The 18,992-nt window shown below is 37.4% G+C and overlaps 1 protein-coding gene across 1 annotated transcript in view; it reads left to right on the plus strand.

Annotated features, from left to right (window-relative positions):
• LOC131310383 (uncharacterized) overlaps window positions 1-18,992 on the plus strand; it is a 156,241-nt gene that overhangs the window by 113,216 nt on the left and 24,033 nt on the right. Inside the window, exon 9 of the mRNA XM_058337369.1 lies at window positions 9,223-9,276. Coding sequence (XP_058193352.1) covers window positions 9,223-9,276 — 54 coding nt within the window. The remainder of the gene's footprint in view (window positions 1-9,222; window positions 9,277-18,992) is intronic.

The raw sequence follows: 18,992 nt of genomic DNA on the forward strand, positions 1-18,992 counted from the left end.
CTAAACTGTGCAGAATTAAACAATGAAGAGGGGACACGGCATCATAGTGTCCTTTTTGAGGAGCCACATTGTGTGCAATAAACAAATGTAGGGGACGCAGATGTTGTTTCAATTCACTTTTAGACACACCTCCACCAATAACACGATCACTAGTAATGGTTTGGTAGAAAGCAGCGACATCATCTATTGCAGTTACTAAATCTTCATCATTATCCACATACTGATAATTCTCAACTACTGGGCATTTCAAGAAACTACTCATGGTACTTACATCTAGTACAAAATCAACTCCTTTGACCCGTGAAACTAAAATATACTCATCGGCATTCCGATCAACATCTAGATTGCAGTAAAAATATCGAACAAGTTTCGGATAGACAATATTCGGCACTGCCATTATCTCAGTCCAACCCGCAGCAGTAATAACGTCATTTATATAGCGGTAATAACGGGGTGAAGTTATTACCTGACGACCCGAAACAATAGGTCGCGATTTGAAACCCGCCCAGTTTCCTTCATTAACCCGGTTGGTGAAGAGTTGATCGTTGAAGTCAGGTTGCGGTTCGCTTGGCCCTGCTTCGGAGCGAGTTCTTTTTCCTCTTGCTGGCATTTTTCAAAAAACCAAGGGTTTTGAAGGGTTTGAAGTTGGTTTGGGTTGATCGGAGTGGAGAATGGTGAAATTGATGGTAGAGATGAGTGGAGATAAGGATTAGGTGAAGGTATAGTGGATTGATTGGGGGTTTTGAGAGGATTGAAGGGTGTTTGAAGGTTTTGAGGTGTTTAGTCGAAGTTCTGATGTCTGTCGAAGGGGGGTTTTATGAAACAAACTGGACCAGATCTGAACTTAAAAATGACCCAAAAATACACTTACCGGTCGACCGGTCGGTCGACCATACGGTCGTCTGGTTGGAAATCCGCTCGGTCATCCGGCTGACAATTGCAGGTCAAGTTCAGAAAATGTTTAAGAGGAGTAGCATTAATGACCAGAAAACTGTTTTTATGCATATCAAACACAGGAAAGTGAAACATATGATAAAATGTTTGGAGGGTGATTTCTTTATCAAGATCATTTGTACTCTCCATCAAATACGATATTTACAAATTCAATCAACTTAACATTGAATCCAAAAAAAAAACTTTTGACATCAAAAACACGAAACTTTTTCATAAATGATTAGACATGCCGAGTTCTCGTCGAATGAAACAAAATTGTTCTTCACCAAGGGGTTTTGTGAAAATGTCCGCCAATTGCTTGTTGGTACTAATAAAGTTAAGTTCAATATCCCCTTTTTGAACATGATCTCTTATAAAATGATGTCTAATCTCAATATGTTTTGTTCGAGAATGTTGAATCGGATTCTTGGTTAAGCTAATTACACTAGTATTATCACATTTAATAGGAATATGATCATATTGCAAATTGAAATCCTCCATTTGTTGTTTGATCCACAATATTTGGGCACAACAACTTCCGGCCGCTACATATTCCGCCTCGGCGGTAGATAGAGCTACGGAATTTTGTTTCTTGCTATGCCAAGACACTAGAGAGTGCCCTAGAAATTGGCAAGTCCCACTTGTACTTTTACGATCAACTTTGAAACCTCCAAAATCCGCATCCGAATAACCAACTAAATCAAATGCAACTTCACGTGGATAAAACAATCCTAAGTCATGAGAACCGGCAACATATTTAAAGATACGTTTAATAGCTTTTAGATGCGATTCTTTAGGACATGATTGAAATCTAGCACACATGCAAACACTAAACATTATATCCGGTCTACTTGCCGTGAGATAAAGTAATGAGCCGATCATACCTCGATACATCTTTTCATTGACGGCCTTACCATTCTCATCTTTGTCTAACTTAGTTGATGTGCTCATTGGTGTGCTCGTTGGCTTTGATCCTTCCATGCCAAACTTCTTAATAAGTTCCTTCGCATACTTGGCTTGGTTGATTAGGATCCCCTCATTAATTTGCTTGATCTGAAGTCCGAGGAAGAAGTTAAACTCCCCCATCATACTCATTTCAAATTCACCTTGCATGCACTTAGCAGACTCTTTGCACATATTTTCATTAGTAGCACCAAAGATAATATCATCAACATATATTTGAATAATGAGCATATCTATACCCTTGGCTTTAATGAAAAGAGTAGTATCAATTTTTCCACGAGTAAAGCCATTGTCAAGCAAGAAAGAGCTAAGTCTATCATACCATGCACGTGGTGCTTGTTTTAAACCATATAAAGCTTTTGAAAGTTTAAAAACATGGTCGGGGTATACATGATCTTCAAAGCCGGGAGGTTGTTTGACATAAATTTCCTCATTTATAAACCCATTCAAAAATGCACTTTTCACATCCATTTGATAAAGCTTAAAATTTTTGAAAGATGCAAAAGCAAGTAATATGCGAATAGCTTCTAATCTAGCTACCGGTGCAAAAGTTTCTTCGTAATCAATACCTTCCACTTGATTATAACCTTGAGCAACAAGTCTAGCTTTATTCCTAATAATATTTTCGAATTCATCTAGCTTGTTACGAAAAACCCATTTAGTACCAATAATAGAGTGATCATGAGGCTTAGGTACTAATGCCCAAACTTTATTCCTTTCAAATTGATTCAACTCATCTTGCATGGCCAAAATCTAATTTTCATCATTTTCGGCTTTCGAAAAGTTTTTAGGCTCAATTTGAGAAACAAAAGCTTGATTATCACACATGTTTCTAAGAGAAGAGCGAGTGGTTACCCCTTTCGAAACTTCTCCAAGAATCAAGTCCTTTGGATGGTTTTGCACGAATCTCCAATCCTTGGGAAGATCTTGGTTGTCTCCCATGACATCTTGAGGTTGATTAATGACTTCATCTTCCTTGATTTGAGAGCTTTCTACTTGAGTAGCACCAACATCTTTTTCTTGAATTGTCAAGTCATGAATCTCATTTGTAATTTCTAAGTCATCATTATCATCAACAACCTTAGTAGCGCAAGGATTAGATTCATCAAAGGAAACATGAATAGACTATTCAACAAGATTAGTGTGCTTATTATAAATTCTATATGCTTTGCTAGTAAGAGAATAACCAACGAAGATGCCTTTATCTGATTTAGAATCAAATTTACCCAAGTCATCTTTTTCATTGTTTAATACATAGCATTTGCAACTGAAAGCATGAAAATAACTAATGTTGGGTTTTCTACCATTCCATAGCTCATAAGGCGTTTTTTTGAGGATTGGCCTAATCAAAACTCTATTTAAAACATAGCACGAAGTATTTACGGCTTCCGCCCAAAAATATTTTGGTAAAGAGTTTGCACAAGGCATGGTTCTAGCCATTTCTTCTAAAGTACGATTTTTCCTTTCAACTACCCCATTTTGTTGAGGAGTGCGAGGAGCCGAAAAATTGTGGCCAATACCATGTTCATCACAAAACTTTTCATACAAGGAGTTTTCAAGTTCTTTTCCATGATCCGTGCGGATATTTGAAATAACAAAACCTTTCTCATTTTGAACTCTTCTACAAAATTTTGTAAAGTTAGGAAAAGCCTCATTCTTATGAGCTAGAAATATAACCCATGTGAATCTAGAGTAATCATCTACCACAACAAGACAATAATATTTACCACAAAGACTTGAAGTGCGAGTGGGTCCAAATAAATCCATGTGTAATAGTTGCAATGGCCTTGTAGTAGAAACAACATTTTTTGATTTAAAAGAAACTTTTGTTTGTTTGCCTTGTTGACATGCATCACAAAGTTTATCCTTTTCAAATTTAATTTTCGGAAGTCCTTTGACTAAATATTTTCTCGAAAGTTTTGCAATAGCATCCATGCTATCATGTCCGAGGCGTCTATGCCAAAGCCAACTATTATCACTTATAGCGGTAAAACATTTTGCTTCAATGTTACTTAAATCGTTTAGCTTGAACACATACACATTGTCAAGTCTTTGTCCAATAAAAAGTGTCTTGTTACTATCGATATTTTCAATGATACACTTTGATTTCTCAAAGACAACACGATTTCCTCTATCACATAATTGACTTATGCTAAGAAGATTGTGTTTTAAACCATCCACAAGTAAAACATCTTCAATAGTAGGTGACTTACCAATATTACCTATGCCGATGACCTTACCTTTGCTATTGTCGCCAAAAGTGACATTTCCGCCATCTTTTGGTGTAAGAGATTTGAATGCCTTCCTATCTCCGGTCATGTGTCTAGAGCATCCACTATCAAGAAACCATGTGCCTTCCTTCCATGTACTTTTCAAACACACCTACAATAACGCATCAAGTCTTGACTTTTGGTACCCACATCATTTTGGGTCCTTGTAGGTTAGCATTGACATGGTTCTTGGGAACCCAAGTCTTTCTACCGTTTGAAAAGATTTTCATAGGGCAATTTGGAGAAATGTGACCAATCTTTCTACAAAAATGACAAGTGAGCTTGAGATGACTAGTTGGAGGAAGATCCTTGTCAAAAAGATTTTTGTGTTGAGTGGGATTATACCCAATTCCGGCTTTGTGAAAAGAAACCATTTGTTTTCCAAGAAGAATATCTAATCTATCTTTACCTTTGGTAAGTTTAACATGAGAGTTTGTCAAATCATCAACTTGCTCAACTAGAGATTCATCTTGAGGAATATTTTTCAAAACTTCCTTTTCCTTTTCCTTTTCCAAATTTTTTTTCAAGGATTCATTTTCTTCTTCCAAAGTATCTTTTTCTTCAAATAAATCATTTATTTCTTTTGAAAGTTCTTTGGCCATTTTCTTAAGAGATTTGTTTTTTGAGACAACCTTTTCAAAATCAACTTTCAAACCTTTATAGGCAATAAGCAATTCATCAAAGGAATAGGATGAGTCGAGATCTACCACGTTTTCTTCGGTGGCCATGAAACACAAGTTAGCGACCTCTTGTTGCTCATCGTCCTCATCGGAGCTACTATCGTCACTATTGTCCCATGCGGCCATCATAGCTCTTCTTTTATCCTTCTTTGAATATTTCTTGGCATATGGACATTCGCTTTTGATGTGGCTGGGCTTCTTGCACTCGTAGCAAATGATTGGATCTTTTTTGCTACTTTCTTCTTTGCCTCCATCTTTTCTTGAAAATTCTCTACCTTTGCGAGATGCTCTATTTTTGAGGAGTTTCTTGAACGTTTTTGTGATGAGCGCCATTTCATCATCCTCACTTTCGTTACTTGAATCCTCATTGCTTTTTGATTTGCTTGTTGTACTTTTGAAGGCAAGATCCTTAACTTTCTTCTCTTTTTCACCCTTGAGGTTGTGATGCATTTCCTCCGTCATGAGAGATCCCATGAGCTTGTCCATCGTGTATGTTAAGAAATCTTTGGATTGTAGGATGATGGAGGTGGTAGTGTCCCAATTGGTTGGCATGGAACGGAGCACCTTCCTTGTCATTTCGGATTGACTATAAATCTTTCCAAGAGCTTTTAAACCGTTAGTAATACTAGCAGATCTAGCAAACATTTGAGATATAGATTCATCCGGTTTCATTTTGAAGAGCTCATAGCTATGCACAAAGAATATCAATTTTGGACTCCTTAACTACTTGACTATCTCCTTCATGTGACATTTCTAACTTATCCCATATTTCTTTAGCCGATTCACATGCGGAAACACAATCATATTCATTGGGAGTAATAGCACAAAAAAGAAGGTTCATAGCTCTATAATTCTTTTCTATTGAAGCCTTTTCCGAAGGACTCCACTCATTATCTGATTTAGGCATAGTCTCTTCCCCAACTTTCTTAGTCGGAATAATGGGACCATTTTTGATAATTTTTCATAGATCATAATTCGTGGATTGAATAAAAATCATCATTCTATTTTTCCAATGAGAGTAATTTTCTCCGGTGAACAAGGGAGGTCTATTGGACGATTGACCTTCGATACAAGAAACATTACTAGTGGTTGCCATGGATCTTAACTCTTAGATGGTTAAATCTACACACAAGAGCCGAGGCTTTGATACCAATTGTTACCCAAATTATGCAACCTAGAGGGGGGGTGAATAGGATTGCTAGTAATAATCACCGATAAAAATTTATCTCTAACAATATATGCAAACAATAAGTATGCAATCAAATAGAATGAGAGAAAAAGAGATAGAACCCGTTTATAGTGGTTCGGTCCGGATTTGTCCACGGTCCGGCCTACTCCACTTCTCCTCAAGCAATTACTTGAAGGTTCTACTAATCTTTAAAAGATTACAACTTGTAAGTCTTGCGGGTGCTTACAAGAACCGAATGCCTCTAGCTTCCCGAGGAGCTAGCACAACCGCAAGAGTTTTCTCCGAAAAATCTCTCAAAAACAAACACCCAAAATCTGCCAGATTTTGGTCTTCTAAGGTTTACAAGTGATCTCTCTCAATCACTCACTTAGGGTTACAAGATGTGAAGAATGATGAGAAGATGAAAGCTCACAATAACAATAAATTTTTCTCACAACAATAAATATGACAGTGTAAGAGAATGAGTGTACTGTTCTTGGATCTGGGAGAGAAAAGAGCAATATGTTTATTTGCTTGGAAAGTGTAAGAGCTTTTGTTGTGATCAATCAATAATAAAAGACCGGTGCTTTAAGACCCCTGTTCTGCTCTTTAGCCGTTGTGCTTAAATCCTGCCGTTGGAGTTTAATTTGAGCCGTTGGATTTAGATCTGGATCGGCACAACTGGGCGAAATTTGCTTTGGCCGGTCGTCCGGGTGGTCGACCAGGCGGTCGTCCTGGTGGTCGTCCGGTGCCCTCCGGTAGACACACTCCTCTGGTCTGACAGCCGGCATGTCAGCCGGTTTGTCAACCGGTAGCTCATAAAATCATCTAAATAAATCCATTAAGGCATGTATTGAGCTCAATAAAGTCTTTGTAAATATAAATCATGAATCCAAGAGACTTTATGCTATTTTTCAAGGTCACGAAAATATTTAGTCCGTGAAAGGACTTTTCGATAATTTTGTATTTGCCGAATAAAAATATCATTGAATTAATCATCAAAATAATTAATAGAGATACATATAATTTTTCCACAAATTATAATGCATACATTTTTCAACAAGTACATATTTGTTTATGACTTTTAAACATAGTAAGAAAAAAATAGTGCGATCGATATTGAATACCCTAACAAATATTCTTGGAGCCGCCACTGATAGGTATGATATGTTAGCATAACTTTAGTTCACATGACCTAAAGTTTTAATATGTAGGGTTTGGTGACGTCTGAGACAAATATATATATACAGAAATCTTCAAGTAAGGACCTTAAAATAAGGACCTATATGCGGACCTCCCATTTCTCGCCTTTCCCGATCTAATATCGATGATCCGAGCCGCTCAATGTAATCAGAACGTGATTTTAAGGGTACTCGCAAGAAATTAGAAAAAAAAAAAAAGACCGGAAAGAGCTTGATTTGAGCAGTTTTTATTTGAACCGTTAGATAAAAAACAAACAAAAACTGCTCGGATGAAGCCCTTCCCGGTCTTTTTTTTTGCGGATTTCTCGTGGGTACCCTAAAAATCACGTTCTGAACACATTGAGTGGCTCGGATCATCAAAATTTGATCGGAAAATGGAGGTCCGCATTTTATTAAAATAATATATAAACGTACATGAGAAAACTATTTCACGGAGCATTCTGTGAATAGTGGTTTATGGAGGTGAATAGCGCCCATCCAAAGTGTAGTTTGGATTTAAAAAAAACTCTTCGCGCGAAGAGAAATTCTTCCACCAAATAATTTTCTTAAAATCCGAATCATCGAATACCAAAATGGACGGTTGAGATTGTATAGCTCCACAAATGGCCCATTCACAGCTCCTCTGTGAATAAGCCAATCTCATATAAACAGAACACTCGGATAAGTGCGTAGTATGTATATATTTTTTAAGTCATCAAATAAGTGCGTAGTATATTGACCTACCCCTTTCTCTTCTCACCAAATCTAACTACTTTTGGTGAGAAACAAAAATGGCTCCATTAGAGGTTCTTGATTCTCACTCTCTCACACCCCTTCTCATCTTTTTAACCATCCAAGTAAAGGGAAAAAAGTTCTTCTCCTCAAATTTTTTTAAAATTTTATTTTCTCCTGAAAACCCCTCATCGAGAGGGGCTGTTAGACTTTCTCCTAATTAAATAAATATAAGAACATCACTAGCCACTTGGTATACCTTTTCATGAGATAAGAAAAAAAAAAATTAAAGGAAAGGGAAGAAGTTGGGGTCGGAAATTATGAGGTGCGCGCTTAGAACATCCACAATTGTATAATCAAAATCAAAAGGTTGCTAAGATTAGCAACATTTGTTCAAAAAAGAGCTCATATTGAAATAACTAAACTTAGTAACTTCTTAGCAATTCATCAAATTTTGACTATTGGATAATCAAAGCTAACAATCTTTTGCCAATAACCAAATTTAGTTGTCCACACATTTTCAATCAAGTACACCATCATTGCACAAAAACCTTCTCTCTCTTCCATTTTCAACATGTTTTTAAGAAAAATACTTTTAAAAACTTTTTTTTTTTTGCAATAACTTTTTTTTTCAAACTTTTTTTTTTCTTGCTAAAACTATTTTGAATTTTCAAACTTTTTTTTTTCTTGCTAAAACTATTTTGAAATGAACTATATTTTTGCTTTAAAACTTTTTCTTTTCAAAAACTGTTGTTTTTTTAAATAAACTTTTTTTTAAACTTTTAAATCAAAATTTTCAAAAAACTATTTTCTCTTTTTCTAATGACTTGTGTTTATTAGTTTGAAAACTATTTTAAAAAAATTATTTCTATGTCACAATTTTTAAATTTTTATAATTTGAAAAGGTAATGTGGCAAGTTTTTGTTATTTAATTTTGATTGTATCATTATGGACATCTATATTGCTAACCTTAACAACCCCTTAAATGAATAACCAAAATATGATGTGGCAACTTTTGATTATTCCAGTGCAGATGCATTAAGGTATCGAGAAAGATTGACCTTGGGGTTTGGCCCAACGGTCTTGTGCAGTGGCTTCATTGAATAGTGAGGTCTAGGGTTCGACTTGTCTAAACAAAGGTTGACTCTCGTAATAATCAAATAATAACCAAAATAGTACTAAATTCTTAGATGTGCTTTTGTATTTCCTTTCTTATAGGATTCGAGCGTTACCACATAAAAATTCCAAGATCTTAAATTTTGCTTCAAGTAACCCTGTGTTGATTTTTTCCCCAGAATAATGCAGAGAAATCCAAGTCACAAACCAGCAGAACTCCGTCAAACAACAAGGTATGCATCACAATCTGATATTGATAATTTTTCGGTTGCACAATGAATCAGCAGGTTTTTTTTTTTCTTCCCCTTGGAAGGAGGCAACAAGCGTGGATAAAAATGGTGAAACGAATGATTAAGCTAGCCGGGTGGTTAAGACCTTGGAATTTACGGGTTTTTTTTTTCTCTTTAAGTTTCATGTTCGAAAGCTTGTGAGGCTTAGTCCCAAGTGCTATCAACTAAGACGATGAGATTAGTCTCTCAGAGATTAGATGAGATAATTGGCAAAAACATAAAATCTTACGAAGCCCATTTTCTTAATTCCTTTAATCCCAAGCCTAATTACTCTCCTTTTCAACTCCTCTGTTTTACTACCTTTTATCTCATGCCTCTGTTTAATTTCTACAGAATCAAACCGTAATGGAACGATTCCACAACGCAAAAGCCGTGCGCCTCCGCAGCAACCACAACAAGTTCCTCTCCGCCAAAGAAGACGAAATATCCGTAACCCAAGACAAGAGCGGCTCTTTAAAAAACGCCTGCTGGACGGTCGAATTCTCTTCCGAATCCAAAAATGAAATCCGACTCAAGAGCTGCTACGGCAAGTACCTCACCGCCTCCAAGGAGCGCTTCCTCCTCGGCATGACCGGCCGCAAAGTCCTGCAGATGGCCGGCTTCCTCGACTCGTCAATGGAGTGGCAGCCGATATGGGAAGGGTAACTTAACTCTAACACTCCCAAGTATCATACAATATTACACTTAATCACCTATATGACCTCCACTCATACAATTATATATTAGGGGTGGTTTGGCTTTATTAAATAAATTTTCTTGACTTTGTTAGTTTTGCGTCAATATTTTGAAGATTATTGGTTTGTCTAAACAACAGAAATATAGAAAAAGAAAAACTGCTATCAAAATTTGTAAAAAGTAGACTAAAGACAAAAATAACATAAACCAAACTGACTTTTTGAACTATTTTTATCTTTACTGAATATTTTTAAATTTTAGATCATGTTTAATTTTAAGACTTCTCTTATCAAGATAAATCATAATCTAATAATTTCATGAGAAATTAATTTTTTTGAATGAAGATGCATAAATAATCAAATAATAAAGTTCCACTAGCTTAACTGCTCTCCAAATAAACTCACCGGTACTTGTGACTCCTACCAGCAAATGTGAAAAGACAATATATCAAAATATAACTCTCAAAATACTGAATAATTCAAGTTTATTATTTCCAATAGGAATCAAGTGAAGCTCAGGACGGCGAATGGGAAATATTTACGAGCCAATGACAACATTTGGCCATGGCGGGATTCAGTTACCCACGATGTTCCGTATCGGAGAGCTAAACAAAATTGGATCCTTTGGAATGTTGATGTGGTTGAGATTGTGTCAGAACAATCCCCACAACCAAAACCAGTCAGTTTGAATTGTCGGAGTCTGGGTCGAGCTCGGAGTCAGAATCATCGGCATAAGCCCCCCAATTTTGTAAGACAAGAGGTTAGTACTAAATTCTGTGATGAATTAGAAGGGTTTTATTTGGAAAAGAAATAAGACATCAAATATGTGACTTTCTTAATTTATTCACTATGTTGTTATCTTTCCTTTTAACTCCATAACTTTCCATACGAACATGTGTGCATAGAATTTTTCGAAAGAGAATAAATTAGACACACCGGCGGTATAAACATTTGTTTCCTCCAAATCAATAACATTGCAGTCAAACAGTGGTCACAATTAATAGAACATGACAACGTGGCATAATGCAATTAATTTGGAGAAAATAAATATTTACACTGGTGGTATAAATAATTTAATCTCTTTTCGAAATACATAGGCTTAGATTTTCTATTTGTCAAAGAAAAATGTGGAAAAGCAGTCGCCATCACTTGCCAAAGCTTTTCTACTAATTAGATTTTTTTGACTTTTCTGGAAAATGTAGGTAAATAGAAATGACACCAATCCGTTAGTTCCAGCTTCGTTCTTTTCCCCTTCCCTTTTTTGCTTGTACAAATTCAAGATCCAAAGACGCAAAACAGAGTCTGAAGGAATTATTCCTCTGTTTACTTAATTTCACCTGTTAGATTTCGATTTCGATTTAATTTTCTATTTTTGATTTAATTTTCTGTTACTGATTAATTTGCAGTCGAATGACTCTTGAGGTTAGTTCAGCATCTGAGACCGCAAATGGGCGGGTCATCTAGAACTGTATAGCGGATGAATATTCGAATGTCGATGAGGGTTTGAAGGAGCTTTCTTTCATGTTCAAGTGGAATGGTGTCCAGGAGTTAACACGAGGCTACAGGAGGAGACAGGGCTTAAAGACATAAAAGTGTGCTCCTGCAGTTCAATGATTACGCTATACACGCTTTGGTCGCAGCTTCCTCCCGAAAATGTGGATATGCACGTTGTCGTAGTTCCATCCTCATCAAGAGATCAGTGAGAGTTGGTTTTCTTTTAGCGAGTCTGTGTCTTGTCACTTGTGTTTTAGTAGTACTGTAATGAAATTGCGGGGTTGCCTACTTGAACATGAAAGAAAGCTCCTTCAAATCCTCATCCGCATTCGAATATTCATCCGAATCACTCGTTTACCACACCTAGTATTTGACTGCCGCTGTCTTGAATCCACAAACCTTTCAAAATACTTTTAGAAATCCACCGAAAGATGATTCAGATAGTTGAATCGATCAAATATGTGTAAACTTCTTGGAGTTTTCATGGCATATAAATGATCAAGATCTCATTGTACTCAGTGTAATTTAATTCACGGCTTCCCACCGAAAGCAAAAAAAACGTGGCGGCCCCTTTTCTTCTTTTTTCGTTACAGCCAGGGATGACAGCATCTCTCACCTTTTATAGCCTTAGGTCCTGTTTCAAAACACCTTATTAAAAAATAAATATTTATTTCAAATTTTTAAACTAAAAAATAATGTAAATAAAAAATAAATTTTTGATTTTTTTTACTGTTCAAAAGATTTCAATGAAATCTATCAAACAAGATTCATATTGCTAGAAAAATTATTAGCATAAACACATTATCTTTGAGTTTAAAATTATCTTCTTAAAAAATAAGTACTTATTTTGAGTTCTGAGGGCTCTTAGTCCCCATGTCCTTATATAGATAAAATCTTCTAGGTCATGGAGATATGCCATGGCTAAATTGAACAATCCAATAGACTTACCGATCTCATTGTACTCAGTGTATTTTAACCAATCTGTTTTCCCACCGTGGCTTAATTTGAAGTGCATCAATTTCCATGCAAATCTTTCCATGAGCACCATTTTCTTTCCTCCCAAGAACAATTCTTTCCTTTTCGATCTACCCATACCAAACCCTCACTATCAATTATATAAAAAGATTCCTTCCACTCTAATCCCTATACAGACTCGCTATGCTTAGAAAAGATAAAAAAAATAAATAAATAACAACTCGATAAAGAATGAGATACAAAAGAAAATGTGTTTCGTCAATGGAAATGTCAACCAAAACATCATTCAGACTGTTGGCTCGTTTCGTGATGTACACGGACAATCTTGAGCTCAGACTGTTGGCTCGTTCAATCATTCGAGCCAATTACACCCAAAAAAAAAAAACTCCTAATTAAATTTCAACGCGCTCAAACTCCTAGACTCCTAGTACATCACTTTGAAAGCCTAACCTTCATGTACTCTCAATGAAATTTCCTCCTCCCATATTCAATTCACACCTCCCTCTCTCTCTCTCTCTCTAAAGGTAACAAATATCCTTCTAACAAACACCACTTCTGTGGTTGTGATTTCTACGTACATTTACTTGTGATCACTAGATATTTGGAGTTTTTCAACAACACAAAGGCAGTAAAGCTCCGGTCCCCACCGCAACAAATATCTAGTCGCTGCTGCCGACCAAAAAAAAACATCCGTCAAAGTCTTAACGAGTCTACCAGAATAGCCCAATAGACAGTGCCAGATTCAAAAATTTCATACAGACGGGTCACCTCTCGAGTATAGAGTCGATAAAAATTTCGCTAATTTTATCTCTTTCTTGACAATAAAAAATGAACAAATGAAAACATGCATAGACACAACATATTTGTCATGCTTATTTTATCTTGTGAAAATACATAAACAAAGGATAATGAAAAGCATTTTAAAAAATGAATGGACTAGTGTTTCAGCATTTGTACTTGATTATTTATCTTATTTATTCGCAAAATAATAAGTAGAAACGAATGTGTTTGCTTTGTGGGCTGCTCTAGCTTTAACTTAGAAGAAGCTTCTTTTTTTGCTTTCACCATTTAAAAATAAAACATAGAAAAGTCAGAGAACGTGGAGCAGCAAGGCTTTACCACTTGGTTCAACACGCCAATCTATATTTACCGTGGGTAATTTTATACTTAATACATACTGAAATGGTTTTTAAAAAAAAATCGGATAATTTCAGGAGGGTCACGTGACCCTCCTATGCTGTAGCTGAATTTGCCCCTGCCTAGGGACGGATTTAGGAGGGGGCACGTGCCCCCACTCCCCCGCGTGCCCCATTCGAGATTAAAATAATTTTGTTATATTTTTGTATATATATTTTGGCATAATTATGAAAGTGTCTTAATATATCAACACACATACTTGCATATATCTCGAAAATCCACATATAGAATTAGTTTTATGCTTGAATTTTATCATATGATGCATTTACATTTGTTGCTTTATGAGCTATTAATTTGCTTATTTGAAGCTATTCTTTTTTTATTTTTTTTATTTTTAACCGTCTAGGAAAAATATATTAAAATAAAATCATTAACAAAACTAGTTCAATCATTTTAAAACTTGTCGATGTTTATTTAAAACTAACTTGAAAAATTTTGTCTGAGATTTTTGTGCTCATATTTACTTAATTTAACTAAAAGTACGTGTTTTAAATTTTTGTAACTAGTAATGCATTGCCTTAATTTTATACGATTTTACTGTGGTTGAAAAAAACAGTATACTTTAGTCATTATGATTAGTAAGGTGTCCCCACTAGTCTACATTCCTGGATCCGTCCCTACCCCTGCCAGTAGATCGTCGAGCCGGTAGATGACAACCCAAAAACCATTCGGCTCAAGAGTGTCCACGGCGGCTACCTCACGGCTTCGAGCGCGCCGTTACTCCTCGGCTTCACGGGCAACAAGGTGCTCCAGACCCAACCCGACCACCCACGGGACCTTTCGATCGAGTGGGCACCCGTTCTAGATGGGTTTCAGGTGAACACCGGCGGACTCAAAGGGGCGTCGGGGTACTCGCATCCTGCACAACTCTGAAGGAGTATTATTTTTGCTTTTAGTAAATTTTTTTAAAATTTTGATCATAATTTTTTACTTTTTGATTTTTCTTTGAGACGAACCAACAATTTACAAAAAAAATTAATGTAAAACTAACAAATATGAAATATTTTTGAATGGAGACAAAAAATAATCTTTTTTTTTTTTTACCCCAAACAAGCCTTTAGATGCTGACTGGCTGGAGAAGATTATGGGAAAATGACGGCTTAAGATGTGTTTTGATAATTAATACCCGCCAAGAACATACTGAGAGCATTTGTTAATGTTGAAAATGTTCTTAACAGATATTAATTATCAAAATACGTCATTGACCGTCATTTTTTCAATTATGAAAGACAAATGATCAAGGTATACGTAAGTTAGTCCGAAAACTCTGGCCTTCGAAGGAAAAAAGTCCTAGAAGAGGAATAGTAATGCACGGAACTCATGGCTAAACCATGGTCAGTTTTGATTGGTCACATGAAGTCAGTTGCCTCACTGTTTACAAGATGTGTACTACTCGTAGTACTGTATTAATTAGCTGATGGATGTGTTAGCTGGGTGGCCAAAACACATATGCGCATTGACCAATACTCAAAAGTCAATTCATTAGCCATTTAGATTTTGATCGATACCCACGAAACAATATCACCTCACGCGGTTAGGCTATATCTTGCTGCCTTCCGGTTATACTAGCAACAATATTCTTCCCAAACATTTCTTTGGGAGAGAGAGAGAGAGATATGGAGATTTGGCATCTGGTCGTCGTAGCGGTGGTGACTGTGATTGTCGAGGGCGTTATGCATCTCATTTTTGATGCTTTATGGTGTTTCGTGTCAGCGAAATTGGGGAGATTGTGGCGATGGCTTGCCCATCAAAAGGAGCCACAGGCAGCTCCTGTTCTCCTCTTTGATCAAGGGCGAGAGGTAAACATGAAACTGCTACTACGTACTATCTTTCTTGCTTTCTTTGACTACGTTTTTGTTTTTAAGTTTTTGAGTTCCGAAACAGTCTTTCTCCATCCATTTATGGAGTATGAACTTACGCTCAGAGGCGGCCGGGCAAGGGTTAGGCCCTTAAGGCCGTGGTCTAGGGCCTCCACCTAACAAGGCAGGGCGCCCTATATTGGGATGTCTCATGCCTCTGTTTTCTGCAGATTCAAAGCGTGATGAAAGTACTATTCCCCAACCCAAAAACCGTGCGCCTCCGTGGCAACCACAACAAGTACCTCTGTGCCGGAGAAGACGAAATATCCGTAACCCAAGACGAGAGCGGCTCCTCCGAAAACGTCTGCTGGACCGTCGAATTCTGTTCCGAATCAGAAGACAAAATCCGTCTCAGGAGCTGCTACGGCAAGTACCTCACCGCCTCCAACAAGCGCTTCCACCTCGGCTTGACCGGACGCAAAGTCCTCCAGATGGCCGGCTGCCTCGACGCGTCGGTGGAGTGGCAACCGATACAGGAAGGGTAACTTAACTCATCACTCCTAATTATCATACAATATTACACCTAATCACCTATGGTCTCCTCCACTCACCCAATTTATTAGTGGTGGTTTGGCTTTATTAGACAATAATTTCTTTTGACTTTGTTAGTTTTATCCGTCTCAACAACACTAATATAGGAAAGAAAAACTATGATCAAAATTTTCAAAACGTTGATGAAAGACAAAAATAATACAAAACAAAAGGACTTACTTTTTGGAATATTTTTATCTTTAGTTAATATTTTTTAATTTTGGGTCATGTTTTTTTACATTTCTGACTTTTGATAAATATCTAACAGAGAAAGAAATGCACTCTTTTATGAAATTGACTAGGAGAGGTCCCCATATAATCAAATATAAAATTTCACCAGCTTAATTGGTCTTCAAATAAACTCGCCAGTACTTATGACTTTTACTAGCAAATATGAAAAGACAATATCGAAATAACTCTCAAAATGCTAAATAATTCAAGTTTACTATTTGCAATAGGAATTGGGTGAAGTTCAGTACGCGGGACGGGAGCTTTTTGCGGGCCAATGGCGGCGTTCCGCCATGGCAGGATTCGGTCACCCATGATGTTCCTTGGGTACTACTGGATTTGGTCCTTTGGGATGTTGATGAGGTTGAGATTGTGTCGGAACAGTTGCCGCAACCGGGCGTTCAGTTGGAATCGTCGGGGTCCTGGTCAAGCTTGAAGTCGAATTATCGGCGTAATTCCCTCAGTCTTGTAAGACAAGAGGTCAGTATGGTAGTACTAAATTCTGCGGTGAATTAGAAGGATTTTATTTGCAAAAGAAATAAGACATAAAATTTGTGATTTTCTTAGAGACAGAGAGAGAAATTTGGGAAGGTTTGATGTGGGCTGTCCTAGCGGTGTTGGGTGTGATTGTCAACGCGTTATACATCGCGTCGTTGATGCTTTATGGGGTTTTCTGTCACCGAAATTGGGGAGATTGTGGCGATGACTTGCCCATCAAAATGAGCCATTGGCAGCCCCTGTTCTCTTGGATCAAAGGGCGAGCGGTAAACATGAAACTGCTACTATCTTTATTGCCTTCTGTGACTGCGTTTTTGGTTTTAGTTTTTGAGTTCTGAAACAGTCTTTCTCCATCCTTTTATGGAGTATGAACTTACACTCAGAGGCGGGCGGGCATGGGTTAGGCCCTTAAGGCCATGGTCTAGGTCCTCCACCTTATAAGGCAGGGCGACCCCTATGTTGGGGTTTTGTTCTGTTTATATTTGATATCTCATGCCTCTGTTTTTCTACAGATTCAAACCGTGATGAATCTATTCTCCAACGCAAAAGCCGTGCGCCTCCGCAGCAACCACAACAAGTACCTCTACGCCGAAGAAGACGAAATATCCGTAACCCAAGACGAGAGCGGCTCTTCCAAAAACGTCTGCTGGACCGTCGAATTCTCTTCCGAATCTGAAGACAAAATCCGTCTCAAGAGCTGCTACGGCAAGTACCTCACCGCCTCCAACAAGCGCTCCCTCCTCGGCTTGACCGGTTGCAAAGTCCTCCAGATGGCCGGCTGCCTCAACTTGTCGGTGGAATGGCAGCCAATACAAGAAGGGTAACTTAAGACTCCTAATTATCATACAGTATTACATCTAATAACCTATGATCTCCACTCACACAATAAATTAGGGTCGATAATGTCAAAACTCAAATTGTTGCTGCCAAAACCTAATTTGTTGCTGCCAAAATTCAAAATGAAACTTATCATAAAATGACTTTTTTGTTGTTGTTGTTAATATTGTATACATTAGCGGGAGTTAATGGAGGTGTTAGAGAGTTAGTACAAGGGATCCAGAAGCTATCCATAGGCCTGACCACCAATGCCCCCCTTGTGGGACTCGAATCTTAATCATTACTGGACAAGGGATATGAGTTACCAACTTTACTAGAAGTGGTTCTCATAAAATGACTTATTTGGCCTCCAATCCATCATACAATGGCTAGAACCCGGCCCTCTTAATTTCAATTTTCTACAGTGTTCTTCCTCCTTCAGCTCTGTCACCCAATCACCAATTATACCCTCATTATTTATCTACATGCAACTCTAGTCCAAACATCCCCAATGTCAACATATCTTCTAGGTTTCAATATTATAATTTGAGGGGGAATGTTAACATAATATGGAGTATTAGAAAATATTATGTTACATTTCTTTACATGCAAAACCCAATTTGTAACTTTTCTCATGTTTGTGGAGTTCGAATCTGAATAAGCCCACGCCTTTGTTGGACCTACACAACGGACCAGCAATGGAGAAAGCAGTTGTTCTGTCACCTATTTCGAGTTCTTCGAATTACAGAGAACCAATCGATTCGAGTGAGTTTTTGCAGGAACAAATAGAATTTTGGCATTATCATAATGGTTTGGTTTCATTAGATAATTTTTCTTTTGACTTTGTTAATTTCACATTAAAGTTTTGTGAATCATTGGAATTTTCAAAAAGTTGACGAAAGACAAAAATAATACTACAAAATGCACTCTAACAGAGAAAGAAAGACACTCTTCTATGAAATTGACAAGGTGAGGCCCCATATAATCAAATATAAAGTTCCACTAGCTCAACTGCTCTCCTAATAAACTCGCTTGTACTTGTGACTCCTACCAGCAAATATGACAAAACAATATCGAAATAACTCTCAAAATACTAAATAATTCAAGTTTATTATTTGCAATAGGAATCGGGTGAAGCTCAGGACGCGGGACGGGAACTTTTTGTGGGCCAATGGCGGCGCTGCGCCATGGTGGGATTCGGTCACCCATGATATTCCTTGGGTACTACAGGATTTGGTCCTTTGGGATGTTGACGTGGTTGAGATTGTGTCGGAACAGTCGCCGCAACCGAGCATTCGGTTGGAATCGTCGAAGTTCGGGTCGAGCTCTGGGTCGAATCATCGGCATAAGTCCCCCAGTTTTGTAAGACAAGAGGTCAGTATGGTAG

This window comes from Rhododendron vialii, chromosome 12a (genome assembly GCF_030253575.1).
Source record: "Rhododendron vialii isolate Sample 1 chromosome 12a, ASM3025357v1".
Classification (NCBI taxonomy): domain Eukaryota; kingdom Viridiplantae; phylum Streptophyta; class Magnoliopsida; order Ericales; family Ericaceae; genus Rhododendron; species Rhododendron vialii.